The sequence below is a fragment of the Chlorocebus sabaeus genome, chromosome 12, assembly GCF_047675955.1.
Source record: "Chlorocebus sabaeus isolate Y175 chromosome 12, mChlSab1.0.hap1, whole genome shotgun sequence".
NCBI classification, from domain to species: Eukaryota; Metazoa; Chordata; class Mammalia; order Primates; family Cercopithecidae; genus Chlorocebus; species Chlorocebus sabaeus.
Genome location: NC_132915.1, coordinates 103,570,576 through 103,588,404, shown reverse-complemented (window position 1 = coordinate 103,588,404; position 17,829 = coordinate 103,570,576). Strand labels below are relative to the sequence as shown.

The following is a 17,829-nucleotide window of genomic DNA, read 5'->3' as shown; positions in this document are numbered from 1 at the left end:
CCCATCTCTACTGAAAATACAATTAGCTGGGCGTTTTGGCGGACACCTGTAATCCCAGCTACTCGGGAGGCTGAGACAGTGAAGCAGGAGAATCGCTTCAACCTGGGAGGCAGAGGTTGCAGTGAGCCGAGATCGTGCCATTGCACTCCAGCCTGGGCGACTCCATCTCAAAAAAAAAAAAAAATTTTTAATTTAAATTTATTTATTTTATTTTATTTTATTTTTTTTTTTTTTGAGGCGGAGTCTTGCTCTGTCGCCCAGGCTGGAGTGCAGTGGCACTATCTCGGCTCACTGCAAGCTCCGCCTCCTGGGTTCACGCCATTCTCCTGCCTCAGCCTCCCGAGTAGCTGGGACTACAGGCGCCTGCCACCACGCCCGGCTAATTTTTTTGTATTTTTAGTAGAGATGGGGTTTCAGCGTGTTAGCCAGGATGGTCTCGATCTCCTGACCTCGTGATCCACCCACCTCGGCCTCCCAAAGTGCTGGGATTACAGGCTTGAGCCACCGCGCCCGGCCTTAAATTTATTTTTTGAGATGGAGTCTCACTGTCTCTCACGGTGGAGTGCAATAACCCAATCTCGGCTCACTGAAACCTCCGCCTCCCAGGTTCAAGTGATTCTCCTACCTCAGCCTCCTGAGTAGCTGGGATTACAGGTGCATGCCACCATGCTCAACTAATTTTTTGTATTTTTAGTATAGACCGGGTTTCAGCATGTTGGTGAGACTGGTCTTGAACTCCTGACCTTAAATGATCCACCTGTCTTGGCCTCCCAAAGTGCTGGGATTACAGGCGTGAGCCACCACACCTGGCTCATTTTTATCCTTTTGAGGCAGGGTCTGGCTCTGTTGCTCAAACTGGAGTACAGTGGTGCCAATCTCAGCTCACTGCAACCTCTGCCTCCCAGGCTTAAGCCATCCTCCCAACTCAACTTCCCGAGTAGCTGGGACCACAGGCATGCACCATCACGCCTGGGTAATTTTTCTTATGTTCTTGGTAGAGGTGGTGTTTCACCATGTTGCCCAGGCTGGTCTCAAATTCCTGGGCTCGAGCAATCCGCCCACCGTGGCATTCCAAACTGCTGGCATTATAGGTGTGAGCCACTGTGCCTGGCCAAGTTTCCCTCTTAATAACGTATCAGACCTGGGGAAGTTCCTTTGGCTGGAGGCCTAGCAAGGTCAAGTGACTTGCTGAAGGCCACGCAGTTGGTAAGTGGCTGGGATTTGACCTGGGCCTGACCTCTCTGACCCGTGCTGGACTGTCTCTCCAGCTGCACCATTTGGAGTGCAGGAGTGGGGTCCTTCCTGCTCAGGCCCTCTGGTTCTCTTCTTGGTTCACTAGCAGGCACCCCGCCCTCCTGGTCAGGCGGCCCTAAGATGAATCATGGGTGGATGGGGCCCGGGCTGAGTTGGCCCTTCACTTCTCCTGTTTCCTCATTAGAAAGACCCAGAGAGATAAATGACCAGACCAACCCTGTTACTGGGGAGACAGGCCAGGAGTAGGAGGGCAATGCGGAGGCTGCATAGCATGTCTTGGTGTTGGCTGTCTTGGCAAAAGGCCTTAGTACCCAGAGAGGCTGAGAGCATCACACAAGGTCCCACAGCCTGTCCAGCAGCCTCAATTGGGCTTCTGGGCTAGGACGCAGCTGCTGGCCAGCAATGTACCAGCTAGGGAGGAAGCCCTGCCCTCACCTGCACCTTCTGTGTCCAGAAGTACAGGTGACCAAGAACCCCAGCCCCGCCACCTGGCCTCTGAACCGCCAGTACATGATCAACACCTGAACACCTACATGGCCCTGTTCACCTCCAGCAGCTCCTGGGGTTCTCGTCCTGGGATACAGAGGAAAGAGGCACAGTGGTGTGGGAGACCCATTTAATGTGGACACTCAAGGCCTGGGCAGAGTGGAGAGTGCCCAGGAGTTGGGTGGGCAGGCAAGTGGGTGGGTTGCAAGCCCCACTCTTGGCCCCAGGAGGGGATGCCAGGCAGTGGGGGCTGGCCCAGGTAGGCCAAGGGGAGGCCCAGGCAGGAAGGGTGGTCCAGGTAGGCAGACCCACCAGGGGACCCTGAAGACCAGCCCTTGAGAAGGTGTCTAAGCCAGGAGGTGAATACCCAGGCCAGAGCCTAGCCCAGGGAGGCAGGGTTGGGTCCCGGTTGGGGGCTCTCGGAGCCTAGGGGCTGGCATCACTGGGGGCCTCCCCGAGCTGCTGCTGGAACTCCAGGCGTGTCTGCCGGTTGGACTCCAGCAGCTCCTGGAGGCGGGCGTGGAGGTGGTCGTTCTTCTCCTCCAGGTGGTCCAGACAGGAGTTGATCTGGTCCAGCATGGAGTTGATGGCAGCGTATTCTGGGAGGAAGGCGAAAGACAGAGCCCAGATCCTGTGTCTCCTTGGGGCTAATGGCCACCCTCCCTCCACCATTTCCCAGCCTGCTTCCCAAAGGGCTTTATGCAAGTCCCTACTCCTTCCTGAGCCTCAGTGTCACCATCTAGAAAATGGGTGGATACCAAAAGAGGAATGGCTTTGAATTAATGACACCTGAGTACTGCATCCTTTCTTCTAGGGTTAGGGTGGTCACAGGGTGGCGAGCCAGTGTCCTACATGGGAAGTCCGGCCAGGTGCCAAGTCTCTGCACTTTCTGCAGCAGCTGCTTAGTGGCCAGAGCCCACATTCCTGAGTTGGGCATTCAAGGCCCCTGTCCCCAGATGGGCCCTGTTTGCCAGCCCTTCTGTGGCTCCCTCAGGGTAAAACACCCAGCGGAGTCTCCCAGCCCCTGCCTCCTAGCTAGCCCTGCCTCCCTGCCTCTTCCTTTCCTCTCTCACACCTGCCTTTACCTACCTCAGGCCCTTTGAACATGCTGCTGTCTCTGCCTGGAATGTGCTGGGTCCTCCCACCTTCCTTCCCTCCTCTCCTCCTGGATGAGTCCCACTCATCCTTCAAGTCTCAGTATGGATGTCACCACCGGGAGCCCACCCAATGCCCCAGACTGGATCAGGCCTCTATGCTGAGCCCCTAGCCCTCCTCAGCCCTCCACGACCCTCTCCAGGATTGACTGCTGTGCTTATCTGAGTGCTGTTCTGTTTCCCCATGAAAGGTGAATGGTCCTGTGTTCGCTGCTGGCTCCCTGTTTTGTACCCTCACAGTTTTGCAATAAGCATTTGTTGAATGACTGAGTGAGTGAATGAATGAAGCCTCTGACTTGCCAGCCTCTCCGCCATTGCTCAACTATCCCTGCAACCTAGAATGCCTCAACCACAACAGCCCTTCAAGGACCAGCTCAAAATGCCTCCTCCAAGAAGTCTTCCCTGGTCTCCACTAGAAACCATCACTCCCTCCCCTCCACGGCCACTCCAGAGCTGCCTTGCTCAGCAACACAGTGTCCCTGAGGACTCAAGGTCTGGGCCTGTGCCCACTGCGGGACCCAGTTCTGAGCCAGCCCATGACTCAGATACACTCAGCTGCCAGCTTGAGACCAAGGGGGAAGCAGCCAGTGGAGGAGCTGGAGGAGCCTATCTGGGTTATGGGTGCACTTGTGCCTGTGTTCTGGGAAAGGGCACCCGTTCCCAGCCACCCTCACAGAGGACAGAGTCTCGGGAAATTGGCTGCATCTTAAAGTCCAACCCCCTCGTGGTATACAGCTAGGGAAACCAAGGCCTCCGAAGGAACCTGCCCAGGATCCTCCAGGTTGGTAACAGAGTCGAAACTCAGGATTGGACTTGGAGGTCGGGGCACTTGGGTTTGAATTCCAGCTCTGCTTTACACCAGCAAGTTGTTGCACCTTTCTGGAAAAAAGGGAAAATAACTGGGTGGTTGTGAGGATTCAAACATATCAAGAGTTCAGACAGTGGCCAGCGTGGTGGCTCATGCCTGTAATCCCAGCACTTTGGGAAGCCAAGGAGGGTGGATTACCGGAGGTCAGGAGTTCGAGACCAGCCTGGCCAACATGGTAAAACACTGTCTCTACTAAAAATATATAAAAATCCTGTAATCCCAGCACTTTGGGAGGCCAAGACGAGGTCAGGAGATCGAGACCATCCTGGCTAACACGGTGAAACCCCGTCTCTACTAAAAACACAAAAAGCTAGCCAGGCGAGGTGGCGAGCGCCTGTAGTCCCAGCTACTCGGGAGGCTGAGGCAGGAGAATGGCGTAAACCCGGGAGGCAGAGCTTGCAGTGAGCTGAGATCCGGCCACTGCATTCCAGCCTGGGCAACAGAGCGAGACTCCATCTCAAAAAAAAAAAAAAAAAAAAAAAAGCCAGGCGTGGTAGTCACCTATAGTCCCAGCTACTCGGGAGGCTGAGGCATGAAAATCGCTTGAACCCGGAAGGCAGAGGTTGCAGTGAGCCAGGATCATGCACTGTACTCCAGCCTGGGCAACAGAGCAAGACTCCAATTCAAAAAAAAAAAAAAAGAGTTCAGACAGGATCTGGCCACAGCAAGTACTTAGTGGATGACATTATTATCAATATTTTGAATTCTGTGTCCTGGGATACAGGCTGGGAGGAGGAATTGGGGAGGCAGGTGCCCCACACCCCTCCAGGCCAGGCTTTATCTGTGTCAAGGGTACTTCCCAGCTCCAAGCCTTTGCTTCTGCCTGGGACACCACTAAGTCCCGTCTGCCAGCATCCACTCAATGTGACCTCCTGGGAAGCTCTTCCTGATGCTCCCAACAGCATTGCCCAATGCAAACCTACCTAAAACTATTGTGGTGATGGATGCACAGCCCTGGGAATACACAAAAGCCCACTGAACTGTACAGTTTAAATGGGTAAGTTGTATAGCTCAATAAAGCTGTTACCCCAAACAAAACAAAGAGCATGCGCCATGCTTACACCACATTTACTAAATCCTCAGTGTATGTTAACATGCCAATCTTTACCAAAGAGAATAATGACAAAAACCATTTACTGAACTCTTGCATGCTAGAACCTGCTAAGCATTTTCCATTTATTTTTTGCATTTAATGCTGACACATCCCGGTGCAGGAGACACTAATCATTATTCCTATTTTATAGAGGGGGAAACTGAGGCTGAAGAATGTGAGAAGGGAGCTGATGGTTCTCTCTCCACACCCCACCCCTGCACTTGTAAGCACGCAAAAGGCTGCTCTGTAAGCTGCTGACATTTGGCAAGGCTGCGAGGCTACACCAGCAAAGCCAGGTGGCTGGGGATGCTGACTCGGCAGAACGACGCCCCCGCGCCCCCCCAACCTCACGCCCCGGCCCGGCCTCTCCGCTAAGCCAAGCCGGCCAAGCTCAACCCTGCCTCCCTCAGGTGCCTCGGTCTCCCCCCAGGACTGAAGGAAGTGGTGGAGCAAGGCCCACAAGGGCGAGTGTCCCCGAAGCTGCCTCAATTTCCCCATCTGTAAAAGGGGACTGGTGACCCGCAGCTCTCACGGAGCTGGCGACCGGCTCGCGGGTGCTCGCCCTGCATCCGAGACAGCACCTACAACTTCGGACCCACTCGGGGCGGAATGGGGTGGGTTCTTTGTTCCCTTCCAAGACCCCATCCCGATTCCCCTTCCCGGGAGGGCAGCCCTGAAAAAGCAAGGTTGCTCCAGCAGCCCCCTCGGGTCACCTGCTTCCCCGAAGCCATCCTCCTCGCCTTCCGCTCCCGCCTCCACCGGCATCCCCAGGTCCCCGTTGGGGCCCGACATTGCGGGCTCGGGCGCCCGAAGGGCCGCGCGACGATGGAACGCGGCGACCGTCGCGCCGAAAGCCGGCGCCGGATGGAAGGTGGAGGCGGTGGATAGAACACCGGGCCGGAAGGGTGGAACGCGGCAGCAGATCTCCGCCCAGAGGCCGGGGCCCCACCCCTGAAGCCGGAATCCCGCAGATCTCGCTCCGCCCCGCCCCGCCCCCCAGCCGGAACTCCGCCCCCGCCCCACGTCCAGACTCCGCCCCCACCGCCGGGGTCCCACCTCCACCTGTCTCACAGTCGAACTCCGCCCATTCCGCCGCCGGCCTCGCCAGTCTCCTGGGCGCTGGGCGGGGCCACCACGGTGCTGCCCCTGGAAAAGCCCAGGAGTAGGGAGGTCCAGGAGGAGGGGCGGAAGACCTCCCAAGCCCATCTGCTGCTTCGGCCCCTCCGCTGGGGCGAAATCGAAAACGGGTTTCCTTGTTATTTTTTGAGATAGGGTCTGGCTCTGTCTTCCAGGCTGGAATGCAGTGGGGTGATCTCGGCTTACTGCAACCTCTGCCTCCCAGCCTGAAGCGATCCTCCCACCTCAGCCTCCAGAGTAGCTGGACTACAGGCGGGTGCACCACGCCGGCTATTGTATTTTTTGGAGACAGGGGTTTCGCCATGTTGCCCAGGCTGCTCTCGAACTCCTGAGCTCGAGCCATCCACCCGCCTCGGCCTCCCAAAATGCTGGGGTTACCGGCATGAGCTACTGGGCCCAGCCTTGGAAACAGGGTTTCCATACTTCCTGTGGCTTCAGGACATTCCTCTTCACAGCCTCGCTGAGAGTCACGAAGGGTCTCCTTCCTCCTCACCTCTCTGCCTGCACCCCAATGCAGAGGACCCAACACCCCTACCCCTGGATCTGGGCCTTCCTGGTCTTCAACGCTTCTCTTAGGGCTCATTGGTTACAACCTGTGGGTGGGAATCAGGCTGGACTTCAGCTCTGGACAAGAGAAACAGGAACATTAGGCGGGATGGCTCCCACCTATAATCCCAGTGCTTTGGGAGGCCGAGGTGGGAGGATTGCTTGAGCTTAGGAGTTGGAGACCGGCCTGGGAAACATAGTGAGACTCAGCCCCCCGTCTCCACAGAAAGTACAAAAAAAATTAGCCAGACCTGGTGGCATGCACCTTAGTCGCAGCTGCTTGGGAGGCTAAGGCAGGAGGATCACTTGGGCCCAGGAGTTCGAGGCTGCAGTGAGCTATGACTGCACCAGTGCACTACAGCCTGGGTGACAGAGTGAGACTCTGTCTTTAAAAATAATAATTAATTAATTAGTTTTTTAAAAGTTTAATTAGCCAGGTTTGGTGGCACACCCCTATAGTCGCAGCTACTGGGGAGGCTGAGGCAGGAGAATCACTTGAACCGGGAGGCAGAAGTTGCAGTGACCAGAAATCGTGCCCTTGCACTCCAGCCTGGGTGACAGGGTGATACTTCATCTCAAAAAATAAAAATTAAAAAAATTAAATGTGAGGCCGGGTGCAGTGGCTCATGCCTGTAATCTCAGCACTTTGGGAGGCTGAGGCAGGCGGATCATGAGGTCAGGAGTTTGAGACCAGCCTGACCAACATGGCGAAACCCCATTTCTACTAAAAATACAAAAATAAACCGGGTGTGGTGGCGTGCGCCCGTAATCCCAGCTACTCAGGAGGCTGAGGCAGGAGAATCACTTGAACCCGGGAGACAGAGGTTGCAGTGAGCTGAGATTGCACCACTGCACTCCAGCCTGGACAACAAAGAGAAACTCCGTCTCAAAAAAAAAAGAAAGAAAGAAAGAAAGAAAGTTTGGCCTGGAGCAGACCTACCTTTGTTTGTTTGTTGTTTGTTTGTTTTGAGACAGAGTCTTGCTCTGTTGCCCAGGCTGGAGTGCAGTGGCATGATCTCAGCTCACTGCAACTTCTCCTCCCCGGGTTCAAGCAATTCTTGTGCCTCAGCCTCCCGAGTAGCTGGGATTACAGGTGCATGCCACCACACCCGACTGATTTTTTTTTATTTTTAGTAGAATTGGGGTTTCACCATGTTGCCCTGGCTGGTCTCAAATTCCTGACTTCAGGTGATCCACCTGTCTTGGCTTCCCAAGGTGCTGGGATTACAGGTGTGAGCCACCGCGCCCTTCCTGGACCTACCTTTTTTGTTTTTGTTTTTGAGACGGAGTCTTGCCCTGTCGCTGGGCTAGAGTACAATGATCTTGGCTCACTGAAACCTCCACCTCCCAGGTTCAAGTGATTCTCCTGCCTCAGCCTCCAGAGTAGCTGGGACTACAGGTGCGCGCCGCCACGCCCAGCTAATTTTTGTACTTTTAGTAGAGATGGGGTTTCACAATGTTGGCCAGGATGGTCTCGATCTCTTGACCTCATGATCCGCCGGCCTCGGCCTCCCAAAGTGCTGGGATTACAGGCATGAGCCAACGCGCCTGGCCCCTGGAGCTACCTTTATAAGTTGAACTTTGAGAAGTCAAAGAGAAAAAAAAAATTAAATTAAAGTTTAAATTTTTTTTTTTTTTTTGGAGACAGAGTCTCCCTCTGTCGCCCAGGCTAGAGTGCAGTGGTGTGATGTCGGCTCACTGCAACCTCTGCATCCTGGGTTCAAGCAATTCTCCTGCCTCAGCCTCCCGAGTAGCTGGGATTACAGGTGTATGCCACCATGCCTGGCTAAGTTTTGTATTTTTAGTTTCACCATGTTGGCCAGGCTGGTCTCGAACTCCTGACCTCAGGTGATCCCCCCGCCTCAGCCCCACAAAGTTAAAGGTGTAAACCACCATGCCTGGCTAGATTTAATTTTTTTTTTAATAAAGAGAAGTAGAAATAGTTCATTTTAGGAAGAGCCCCTTAACTGGGACAGGAGCAGGACGGGGTGAGGCTACCCTTAGTTCAAGCTCACCTCAAATCCACCCAGGACTGTGTGTCACATTCTCCAATAAAGGAAAGGTTTGCCGCCCCCTCCTGTGGGTGCTGCAGTGGAGGGTGGAGGGCCGTGGGCAGAGTGCTTCACAGACTGCTCATCAAGAAAGGCTTCATGATAATCGGCCCAGCTGCTGTCATCCCACACTCCACTTCCCAGCTAGGAGAGGGCGGCTTGCCCACAGTCACCCAGCTGGCAAGTGTCACCCCTGGGTTGGATCCAGAGCTATGATCCTGACCAGGGGTCCAGCTGAGAATTAGGCCCACGTTCTAGGCAGAGGGGTCACCTACTGGGACTCCAGTAGCTATAGTGCATGGAGGTCTCATGGCTGCAGCAGCCTGGACCTGGTCTCACACTGGCTGTCCCTGTGGGCAGGCCATCCTCAATGCCAGATCAGGCCCAAGCGTGTATCCCAGACAGTGACAATGGGGTGGAATCCTCTCTTGTCCCAGAAGCCACCCTCACTGTTCTACCTGAGGAAGGCAGGGGCATGGTGGAGTCTGAAGTCTGCTGTGAGGGTCTCCACCGACTTGCACATGGTCAGCCCTGCCTTCTCCTCCCTGAAGTAGATTGAGCGAGAGCAAGAAGGACACTGAACCAGCACCCAAAGAATTTTGGGGAATGGCCTCTCATCCAGGTCAGGCTCACCTCCTTTTTAAAGCTTAATTTTTTTTTTTTTTTGAGACAGGGTCTTGCTGTGTGGCCCAGGCTGTAGTGCAATGGTACAATCATAGTTCCCTGCAGCCTCAAACTCCCCACCTCAGCCTCTGTATTAGCTGAGACTACAGGTGCACCACCACCACACCCAGCTAGTATTTTTATTTTTATAGAGGGAGGGTTTCACCATCTTGCCCAGGCTGATCTCAAACTCCTGGGCTCAAGTGATCTTCCCACCTCAGCTTCCCCACATGCTCAGATGACAGATGTGAGCCGTGGTGCCCAGCCTAGCCTGCCCTCCTTGACTGAGAGTGAGGCCCTCAGCAGAGAAAGAGATTTGCTAATGCTCCACTGCCTTTGAAGGAGGAAGGAGCCAGAGGCTAAAGGGTGCAAGGAAGACAGCATGAGAAGCTGGGAAAGGCAGGCAGCAGCTTCCCTGAGAGCCTCTGGAGGGAGCACAGCTCTGTGGACACTCATTTCTGCCCAGTGAAACTGGTTTCAAACTTCTGACCTCCAGAACTGAAAGCAAATATATAGGTGTTGTTTTAAACCCACAGTTTGTGGTGATTTGTGATAGTGACACAGGATTTTTCATGGTCATTCTACCAGCTGGAAACCCCCAGCCAGTGACATCCCTGCCCAGGCAGATGTCAGCCCTGTCATCCACTCTGGCCTGTGGCTCCAGAGCCGGCTCAACCCCACCACTGTTACAGCTTTCTTTGTACCCTCACTTGGTGGGTCCCAGGCTCTTGTCCCGAGTCCAAGAAGAATGAGGATATGCTGTATCCAATCAAATGGTGAGGAGGACAGAGAATGATTTTGTTGAGTGATGGAACAGCTCTCAGCAAAGAGGGGATGTGAAGGTGGTCCCACACCCCATGTTGGGCAGTCTCTCCCTCAGTGTGACTGGGTCCTGGGCTTTTCTGGACTCAGAATGGGGAATGCATGCTGACTGACTTGTCAGTATGCAAAAAAGGCTAAAACAAAGGCACCACTCAAAGGTGGGCATGACAGTATAAAAAACCAATTAGGCACTTTGGGAGGCTGAGGCAGGCGAATCACGAGGTCAGGAGTTTGAGACCAGCCTGGCCAACATGGTGAAACCCTGTCTCTACTAAAAATACAAAAACAAAAAATTAGCTGGGCATGGTGGCGGGCACCTGTAATCCCAGCTACTTGGGAATCTGAGGCAGGAGAATCTCTTGAACCCGGGAAGTGGAGGTTGCAATGAGCCAAGATTGTACTACCTCACTCCATCCAGCCCGGGTGATAGTGCAAGACTCCGTGTCATTAAAAAAAAAAAAAAACAGGCCAGGCGCAGTGGCTCACGCCTGTAATCCCAGCACTTGGGAGGTTGAAGTGGGCAGATCACGAGGTTAGGAGATCGAGACCATCCTGGCTAACACAGTGCAAACCCTGTCTGTACTAAAAATACAAAAAATTAGCCGGGCGTGGTCACGGGCGCCTGTAGTCCCAGCTATTTGGGAAGCTGAGGCAGGAGAATGGCGTGAACCTGGGAGGTGGAGCTTTCAGTGAGCTGAGATCGTGCCACTGCACTCGAGCCTGGGCGACAGAGTAAGACTCCGTCTCAAAAAAAAAAAAAAAAAAAAAAACAATTAGGGATGGGGAGGTATATGTAAAAATGTAAAATAGGTGAAGGGTGGGGATCAATCAGAGGAAAGTATGCCAAGTAGGATGACAGGGTCTTAATCTGGTCCATGGATTTGAGTTGTAGCATGGGTTTCAGGCTTTAAACTGTCTTTGGCTTAGAGGTGGGGTTTCACTGGGGACTTGTCCCTATCTGCCAAGATATTTGTCTGCCTGCCTCTTTTTTTTTTTTTTTCGAGACGTAGTCTCGCTCGCTTTGTTGCCCAGGCTGGAGTGCACTGGCGCAATCTCAGCTCACTGCAACCTCTGCCTGCTGGGTTCAAGCGATTCTCCTGCCTCAGCCTCCCAAGCAGCTGGGACTACAGGCGCGCACTGCGACGCCCAGCTAATTTTTTTGTATTTTTAGTAGAGGCGGGGTTTCACCATGTTGGCCAGGCCGGTCTCGATATCCTGACCTGGTGATCCACCCGCCTCAGCTTCCCAAAGTGCTGGGATTACAGGTGTGAACCACCCCGCCTGGCCATCCTGCCTCTTTCAATAGTGGCAATAGGAAACTCAAACCTCTGGCCACCCAGAAGGAAACACAAAGCCCTTCTAGGCCCTAAGAGTTTGATCCTGAAAGGCTCAGCAGGCCCAGGGGCGACAAGAAGCTGCCTTGCTTGGGCCAGGCTAGGAAACTGGATCTGCTGCTCCATTTGGAGCCCAAGGGCCAGGCGTGCTGGGTGCGATGTCCACTCCCTTGGCCAGCTAGCAGTCCTTGGGTGCCTTTCTCAGCCCAGAGCCTCTCTGGGCTTGGGAACAGTCCCATCCCTCTCTCAAAGCCCGGACTGCCCCAAGTTGGCCTCTTCCAGGAGTCTGGACCAGACTTCCGAGGCTTTGGCAACATTTGGTGGGCCTGGGTCTCAGGCCTGTCCTGCTCCTTGGGGTCCGAGGCTGGAGCTGGCTCACAGTACCAGCATCTCTCCTTAGCCCAGCCGAGGGTGAACGGGGTGGTGTGTCTGTCCATGGGGTTTCCGCTGAACCCCACCCACTCTGGCCTCTGTCCTTGCACCGGGAAAAGGGGCTGGGGAGGGAGTGCCTGTGTGTGACGTGAACCTGCAGAGGTTGCCTCTGTGGCCAGTGGGGGACCAAGGGCTTGTCAGGCCTGACATGGGCAGCCAAGTGATGAGTGCAGGCCTGGAGCTCTCTGAGTCCTGGGGAACTGGATTCTTGGCGGCATAGCCCCTCCTCACTTCCCCCTGGCCCTGCCCCTGGCTTCAGAATGCACCCCCAACATGGCCTGGATGTCATCAGGCGGGGAGTGTGGAGTAAAGGGCAGCACTCTGAAACGGGGTTAGCATGGACATGGCTCCTCACCCACGGGGCCCACAGGGGGCGGCAGAGGGGCAGGGACCACCCCCGCTGAGCCGACCCTCTCTGCCTGGAACAGCCTCCAGCTGCGCATGCCCCTGTCACACTCTGATGGGGTGTGGCCCAGCGTGTCTGCGATGGACTGGGCACCCTCCTAGGCAGGAGAATGTGAGAACTGCCGCTGCTCTGGGGCTGGGCTCCATGTCATAACAGGAGGGAGTGCGGTGTTACACCACGTGGGAAGGACTCAGGGCAGTCAGCCACAAAGCTGCTGGTGATGACGGGGGGCTTGTGTCTTCACTCTGCAGCCCTAACACCCAGGCTGGGTTCGCTGGGCTCCATCCTGGGGGTGCAAACCGTGGGAGTGATGCCAGTGGGAGCCCCCTGCCCCTCCCCTTCCTCAAAGGCCCAGGGGTCAAAGAGTGTGGACTCAGAGGCCTGGGGGCATATGTTTATTTAGCAGACAAGGTGGGGCTCCATCAGCGGGGTGGCCTGGGGAGCAGCTGGGTGGGTGGCACGGTGGGGAGGGTCTCCCAGCTCCCTCAATGGTGTCCGGGCTGGTGCGGCAGCTGGCGGCACCCTGGACAGAGGTGGATATGAGGGTGATGGGCGGGGAGATGGGAGACACCCGAGATGGGGACAGCAGAATAAAGATAGTAGCAGTGCGGGGGGGCAGGGGGAAGAGCAAAGGCAGGCCCAAGACCCCCAGCCCACTGCATCCTGGCCTCCCACAAGCCCCCTCCCAGCCGCCCGGACACACTCACTGTGCACTCAGCCATCGATACACTGGTCTGTTGGGGAGAAAGTCCGTCAGAACAGGCAGCTCTGTGTGTGTGTGTGTGTGTGTGTGTGTGTGTGTGTGTGTGTGTGTGTGTGATCCCTGACTGCCAGGTCCTCTGCACCGTCCCTGGGCAGCCCCTGCCCCACCTGGCCCAGCTGCAGAAGATGTGGGAGTTCCTTTCAGGGATGGGGCAACAGAGGGGCAGACGGCGGGGCAGGGGATATAGGAGAAAGGCCTGGGGAGGGAGAGCCCTGAGTGAGGCGCAGCTCCCAGGCTGCTCGGGCACCCAGGTCTCCCGCCTGTTTACTAGTCCAGGCAGCCTCTCAGTCCGGGGGAGGCCAGTGGCTCTCTGAATGGCCTGACTGGAGCCTCCTGCCCAAGCCAGGCTCCCTGGAGTCAAGGACAGCTCCCAAGTCAGTGGTGAGCAAGTCCCCAGGGGAGAAAGGACAGCCAGGACAGCAAAACCCAGGGCGATGAGGCCTGGGAGAGTGGGGGAAGATGGCCCAGAACAAGGGGGCCTGGGAGGGTGGCTGGAGGTGTCAGGCCAGTGAGACTGAGAAATGGATACTCGGGCCTGGGTCTGAAATCCTCATCTGGGCAGACCCTGGCTAAACTGCCAGCAAAGAGCACTTGGGGCCTGGGTCCCTGGGAGTCCCATAGACCCTGGGGTGGGGCACAGTCTTCCTGGACCCAGAGTGGCTTCCAAGGAGCTCCTGGACCATCCACTGCTCCAGTGACTGAAGCTGAGGACTGAGTCTCTCCTCTCCCTCCTCCCTGGCAGGGAAGCATCCCGCCTGAACAGTTCCCACGTCCCCGTCCCCTCATCCACACTGGCCATTACCAATTGGGACAGAGAAGACGATGTGGTTTTCAGGGAGGCCCAGAGATTTGGAGAAGCGGATGAAGTTCTCCTTTAGTTCCGAAGTCAGCTCCTTGGTTCTCCCTGTGACCAAGATGGCCAGTGAGTGGCCGGTAGACACCACATAAATATCGTTGAATGAGTGGATGAGGCCTCAGATCCCTTCCTCACGGAGGGTCTATGGCATGACCTCTTCCTGCAGGTGGGGACCGGCCTCCCCTCCCGCTAAGTGTGATCAGGAGCCAGTCCCCGAGGTGATGGGAGAGGACCCACCGTAGAGGGTGATCTTGAAGTACTCCTTGTTTTGAGAAACTTTCTTGAAGAACACCATGGCATACTGTTTGTAGTTGGTGCTCACCACTCGAACGACGTAACTCGTTAATCCAGGGTGATCTGCAGGCATGGACGGTGAGAGGTCAGCCCTGCCCTGGATGGGAGGAGGGAGCTGCCCCCTCCCTCCCCAGCCCATCAGCACGGGCTTCTCCCCATACAACACATCCGTGTGGAGGGGCAGCAAGGTCTGTGCCCCCGCCCAGCTCCTCAGAGCCCCAGCTCAGTGCCCCACCTCACTCAGGACTCACTCTGAATGTTGCCCAGTGTGAACTCGCCAGGCTGGGAACCTGGAACAAAAGTTCTGATCCAGTAGTCACACTTCTCTTTCCTTGGGAGGGAGAGATGGGTGGGTGAGAGGGGAGACAACCCAGGCTTGGGCCTCCTGTGCCGGACAAGGTGGGGCAAGGGCAGCAGCAGGGTTCTGATGCTCTCAGTCCGGCCCAACCTGTGATGGCTCATCCCCAACTACCTGGAGGGGCCCTACCCCACCCAACCGCGATGGGCCTGGGCCTTCCCCCTGAGCTGATCCCAGGCTGTCCGTCCGGGTCTGCTGCCTGGGGCCCCTGGACCCTGCTCAGACCCTCCAGCACCCCATGTCCTTCTTTCCTTTGGCTGCCTCCCTGGGTGGCTCCCCCCCCCCCCCCCACCACAGCAACCCTGCATTTCTCCCCTGTGCTCAGCTTGCTGCTTCTCTTCCTATACCCTCTCCTGGGGATCCACCTTGGTACTTCCAGTCTGCTCCACGCCAACCGTTCCTCTACCTCTTGGGTCAAACCTGACCTCATCCTTGAGTCCTCCCACTTCCCATCCCCTGACACCCCAGGGCTGAGCTCCCCAACCTGTCTGTATTCTGCTCCTTGCTCCACAAATGCCCTAATCCCAATCCACTCAGCTGCCAGTCAGAAACCCACTGGGGAGGCCGGGTGTGGTGGCTCACTCCTGTAATCCCAGCACTTTGGGAGGCCGAGGCAGGCGGATCACCTGAGGTCGCGAGTTCAAGACCAGCCTGGCCAACTTGGAGAAACCCCGTCTCTACTAAAAATACAAAATTAGCCAGGCATAGTGGCACATGCCTGTAATCCCAGCTACTAGGGAGGCTGAGGCAGGAGAATCACTTGAGGTGGAGGTTGTGGTGAGCCGAGACCGTGCCATTGCACTCCAGCCTGGGCAACAAGAGTGAAACTCCGTCTCAAAAAAAAAAAAAAAAAGAAAAGAAAAAAGAAACCCACTGGGAACGACTGATCCCTGGCTCCCTGCCCCTTCACCCTGCACCTGTTCTCTCCCACCTGTGATGGCCCTGCTTCACTTTCGCTGGTCTCCCGACCTCCCAAGCTGCACCCCACCGAGTCTCCCCACCCTGCAGCCACCTCTAAGCCGCTCTGCAGCAGATCCGCCGGGGGAGGGCCTGAGGACTGTGCTGCGTGCTAGTGTGGCCGCCTGCCCCGCCAGGCTGCTCCACAGCTCTGCTCAGGGCGACCCTGTGATGGCTTGCTCCTTCCTGAAGCGGGGCACTTTCTGACTCCGGCCCCTGCCGGGAACACCCCTCACTTCCTTTTGAAGCAGGTTGGCTCTTTTAAGACCACCTTCCTGACCCGGCACGGTGGCTCAAGCCTGTAATCCCAGCACTTTGAGAGGCCGAGACAGGCGGATCACGAGGTCAGGAGATCGAGACCATCCTGGCTAACATCGTGAAACCCCGTCTCTACTAAAAAATACAAAAAACTAGCCGGGCGAGGTGACGGGCGCCTGTAGTCCCAGCTACTCAGGAGGCTGAGGCAGGAGAATGGCGTAAACCCGGGAGGCGGAGCTTGCAGTGAGCTGAGATCCGGCCACTGCACTCCAGCCTGGGCGACAGAGTGAGACTCCGTCTCAAAAAAAAAAAAGACCACCTTCCTGAAGCCCTCCATGAAGGCCCTGGGTGGGGTTCCAGGCTGGATCCGGTGTCCCCTCCTCCCACTCCCGGCACCCCTCCTCTCTCCGTCTTGTTTTCTAACGACTGTGCGTGTCCATCCCTACCACTGTCTGTGTGTCTGCGCTATAAACGTTGCCCTAAGGAACGCAGGAAGGATGAACACAGATGAATTCCGGGCAGAACAGTGAGGTGAACGACAGGATCCCTCAGCTTTGGCCATCCCTTGCCTGTGATATCAGTCTGCCTCTTATACCCCCAGGAGAGGTCAGCCCTCACCTGAACAGGATGGAGGTGACGTTGTAGCTCTTGTCTTCTTTCAGCTCATAGATGGTGGCGTACATCTTTAGCGGGGCTTCGTCTTTTCTGCTAACTGCATTCCCTGACAGGCCTACCACATACCACTTCCCCTGGAACTGCAGGGGACAGATGATAGGCACAGCCCAAGAATGGCCCTAGGAGCCACCCCTCCAGCTCTGTCCCTGTGGCACCTCTGAGCCGCCCAGCCTGGAACCACGAGCCCCTCTAGCTGGGCAGCAGGGCCCAGGCTGGACCTACACTGGTGAAGGGGCAGGAGCAGGAGGCCATCAGCCTAGAAGGGAGGCCTGGGGGAAGAGGCGGTTCTGAGTCTGGCAGGGAGGAGGGTGATCTCCTTACAGGAGGAGGCACATGGCTGGTGGGCCTTCCTGAGCCTCAGTTTCCTCATCTGTGCAGGGGGGACTAAAAGTGTTCCCACCTTCCTTGGACAATGGGGGTTATGGGAGAGGGGACGTGGACCTGGGGGAGTCTGTTCAGGCTGGGATGGGGGTGGGGATGGGGGGAAGGGGCATGGTTTCCTTCAGGGACCCTGGTGGCACAGAGTGAGCTGAAACCTGGACCCGGGACTCCTGGCATCCTGGAAACCTGGAGTCCTGCCCAACGCTCCTCCTGAGTCTCTTCACCTCTCCTCCCCTCTGCTCCCACTCTTCCCCGGGCCCCACCTGCAGGTGCCCCTCTTGGCCCCTTACCTGGTTGTCCTGGAAGTTCTGCTGCAGAGGGACCTTGCTCAGAGGTGGGGCCGGGATCAGGTCTGAGCTGGAGTCCTGGGCCTGGGCATGCAGGGCCCCCAACAGGGCTAGGCCCAGCCACAGGAGACCTCGGGGCATGATTTCAGGGCTGAGGAAGCAGGTGCTGTGGTGGCTACTGGGCCTGGCAGGAGTGGAGGCGAGTGAGAGGCTCACCTGGGTGGCCCTATTTATGGGCTGTAGCGTGGGCTGATTCATCCTTTGCCAAGACCAGGAAGGTGAGGCAATTGCCAGCAACTCACGCGGAAACACTTGGCAAGATTTCTGCCCCTGGTCAGGATTGGGCAAGACAGAGGGATGGGGCGAGTGAGGGACATTCCCGGAGTGCTGCACCTCTGGCAGGGACAACGACTCCCTCTGCGCACTGCTTGTGCCCTTCCGTTCTTCTGATTGCCCTGTGTGTGGGCCGGTGGCCTGTGAGCTGGAAGAACTGTCATCTCTGACTCCCCTGCTCAGCTGGATCCCAGGGTGGGGTATGTGCCCTGTGGTCCCCTCCCCATGCCCACAGAAAGGAAAGAATGAATGCCTCCTTCCCACAGGTCACGTGCTGTTTCCTGGTTCTTTTAAGGGCCAGAGAAGGGTGGGGCAGCTGACAGTGGACAAGGAAAAAGAAGGCATCTGCTCTGAACTCATGGAGCCCAGAATCATGGCCCTCCCAGGAGCCCCATGCCAGGACCTGCGTGTGCTCCAGAGG

The 17,829-nt window shown here is 56.4% G+C and overlaps 2 protein-coding genes across 2 annotated transcripts; both read right to left on the bottom strand.

The window, feature by feature from the left end:
• Positions 1 to 1,856: 1,856 nt before the first annotated feature.
• On the bottom strand, positions 1,857 to 5,794 carry BBLN (bublin coiled coil protein). The gene is made up of 2 exons (XM_008006092.3): positions 5,569 to 5,794; positions 1,857 to 2,339 (listed from the first exon to the last, which is right to left on the bottom strand). The coding sequence occupies exons 1-2, from the start codon at positions 5,645 to 5,647 to the stop codon at positions 2,167 to 2,169; spliced, it is 252 nt and encodes an 83-aa protein (XP_008004283.1). The 5' UTR covers positions 5,648 to 5,794; the 3' UTR covers positions 1,857 to 2,166.
• Positions 5,795 to 12,626: 6,832 nt separating this feature from the next.
• LCN2 (lipocalin 2) lies at positions 12,627 to 17,335 on the bottom strand. Its single transcript, XM_008006094.3, has 7 exons — positions 17,079 to 17,335; positions 16,351 to 16,487; positions 14,411 to 14,490; positions 14,103 to 14,222; positions 13,812 to 13,913; positions 12,954 to 12,980; positions 12,627 to 12,769 (listed from the first exon to the last, which is right to left on the bottom strand). Exons 1-6 carry the CDS (start codon positions 17,331 to 17,333, stop codon positions 12,961 to 12,963), a joined length of 714 nt encoding a protein of 237 aa, XP_008004285.1. The 5' UTR covers positions 17,334 to 17,335; the 3' UTR covers positions 12,627 to 12,769; positions 12,954 to 12,960.
• Between the last annotated feature and the right edge of the window lie 494 nt (positions 17,336 to 17,829).

Coding starts and splice junctions, on each gene's coding strand:
- BBLN (XM_008006092.3), bottom strand. CDS start 5,647: ATGTCGGGCCCCAACGGGGACCTGGGGATGCCGGTGGAGGCGGGAGCG. Junction 2,340..5,568: donor GGATGGCTTCGGGGAAGCAG/GTGACCCGAGGG, acceptor CCTTCCTCCCAG/AATACGCTGCCATCAACTCC.
- LCN2 (XM_008006094.3), bottom strand. CDS start 17,333: ATGAATCAGCCCACGCTACAGCCCATAAATAGGGCCACCCAGGTGAGC. Junction 14,491..16,350: donor GTCACCTCCATCCTGTTCAG/GTGAGGGCTGAC, acceptor CTCCCTCCCAAG/GAAAGAGAAGTGTGACTACT. Junction 13,914..14,102: donor CTTCAAGATCACCCTCTACG/GTGGGTCCTCTC, acceptor TCTTGGTCACAG/GGAGAACCAAGGAGCTGACT.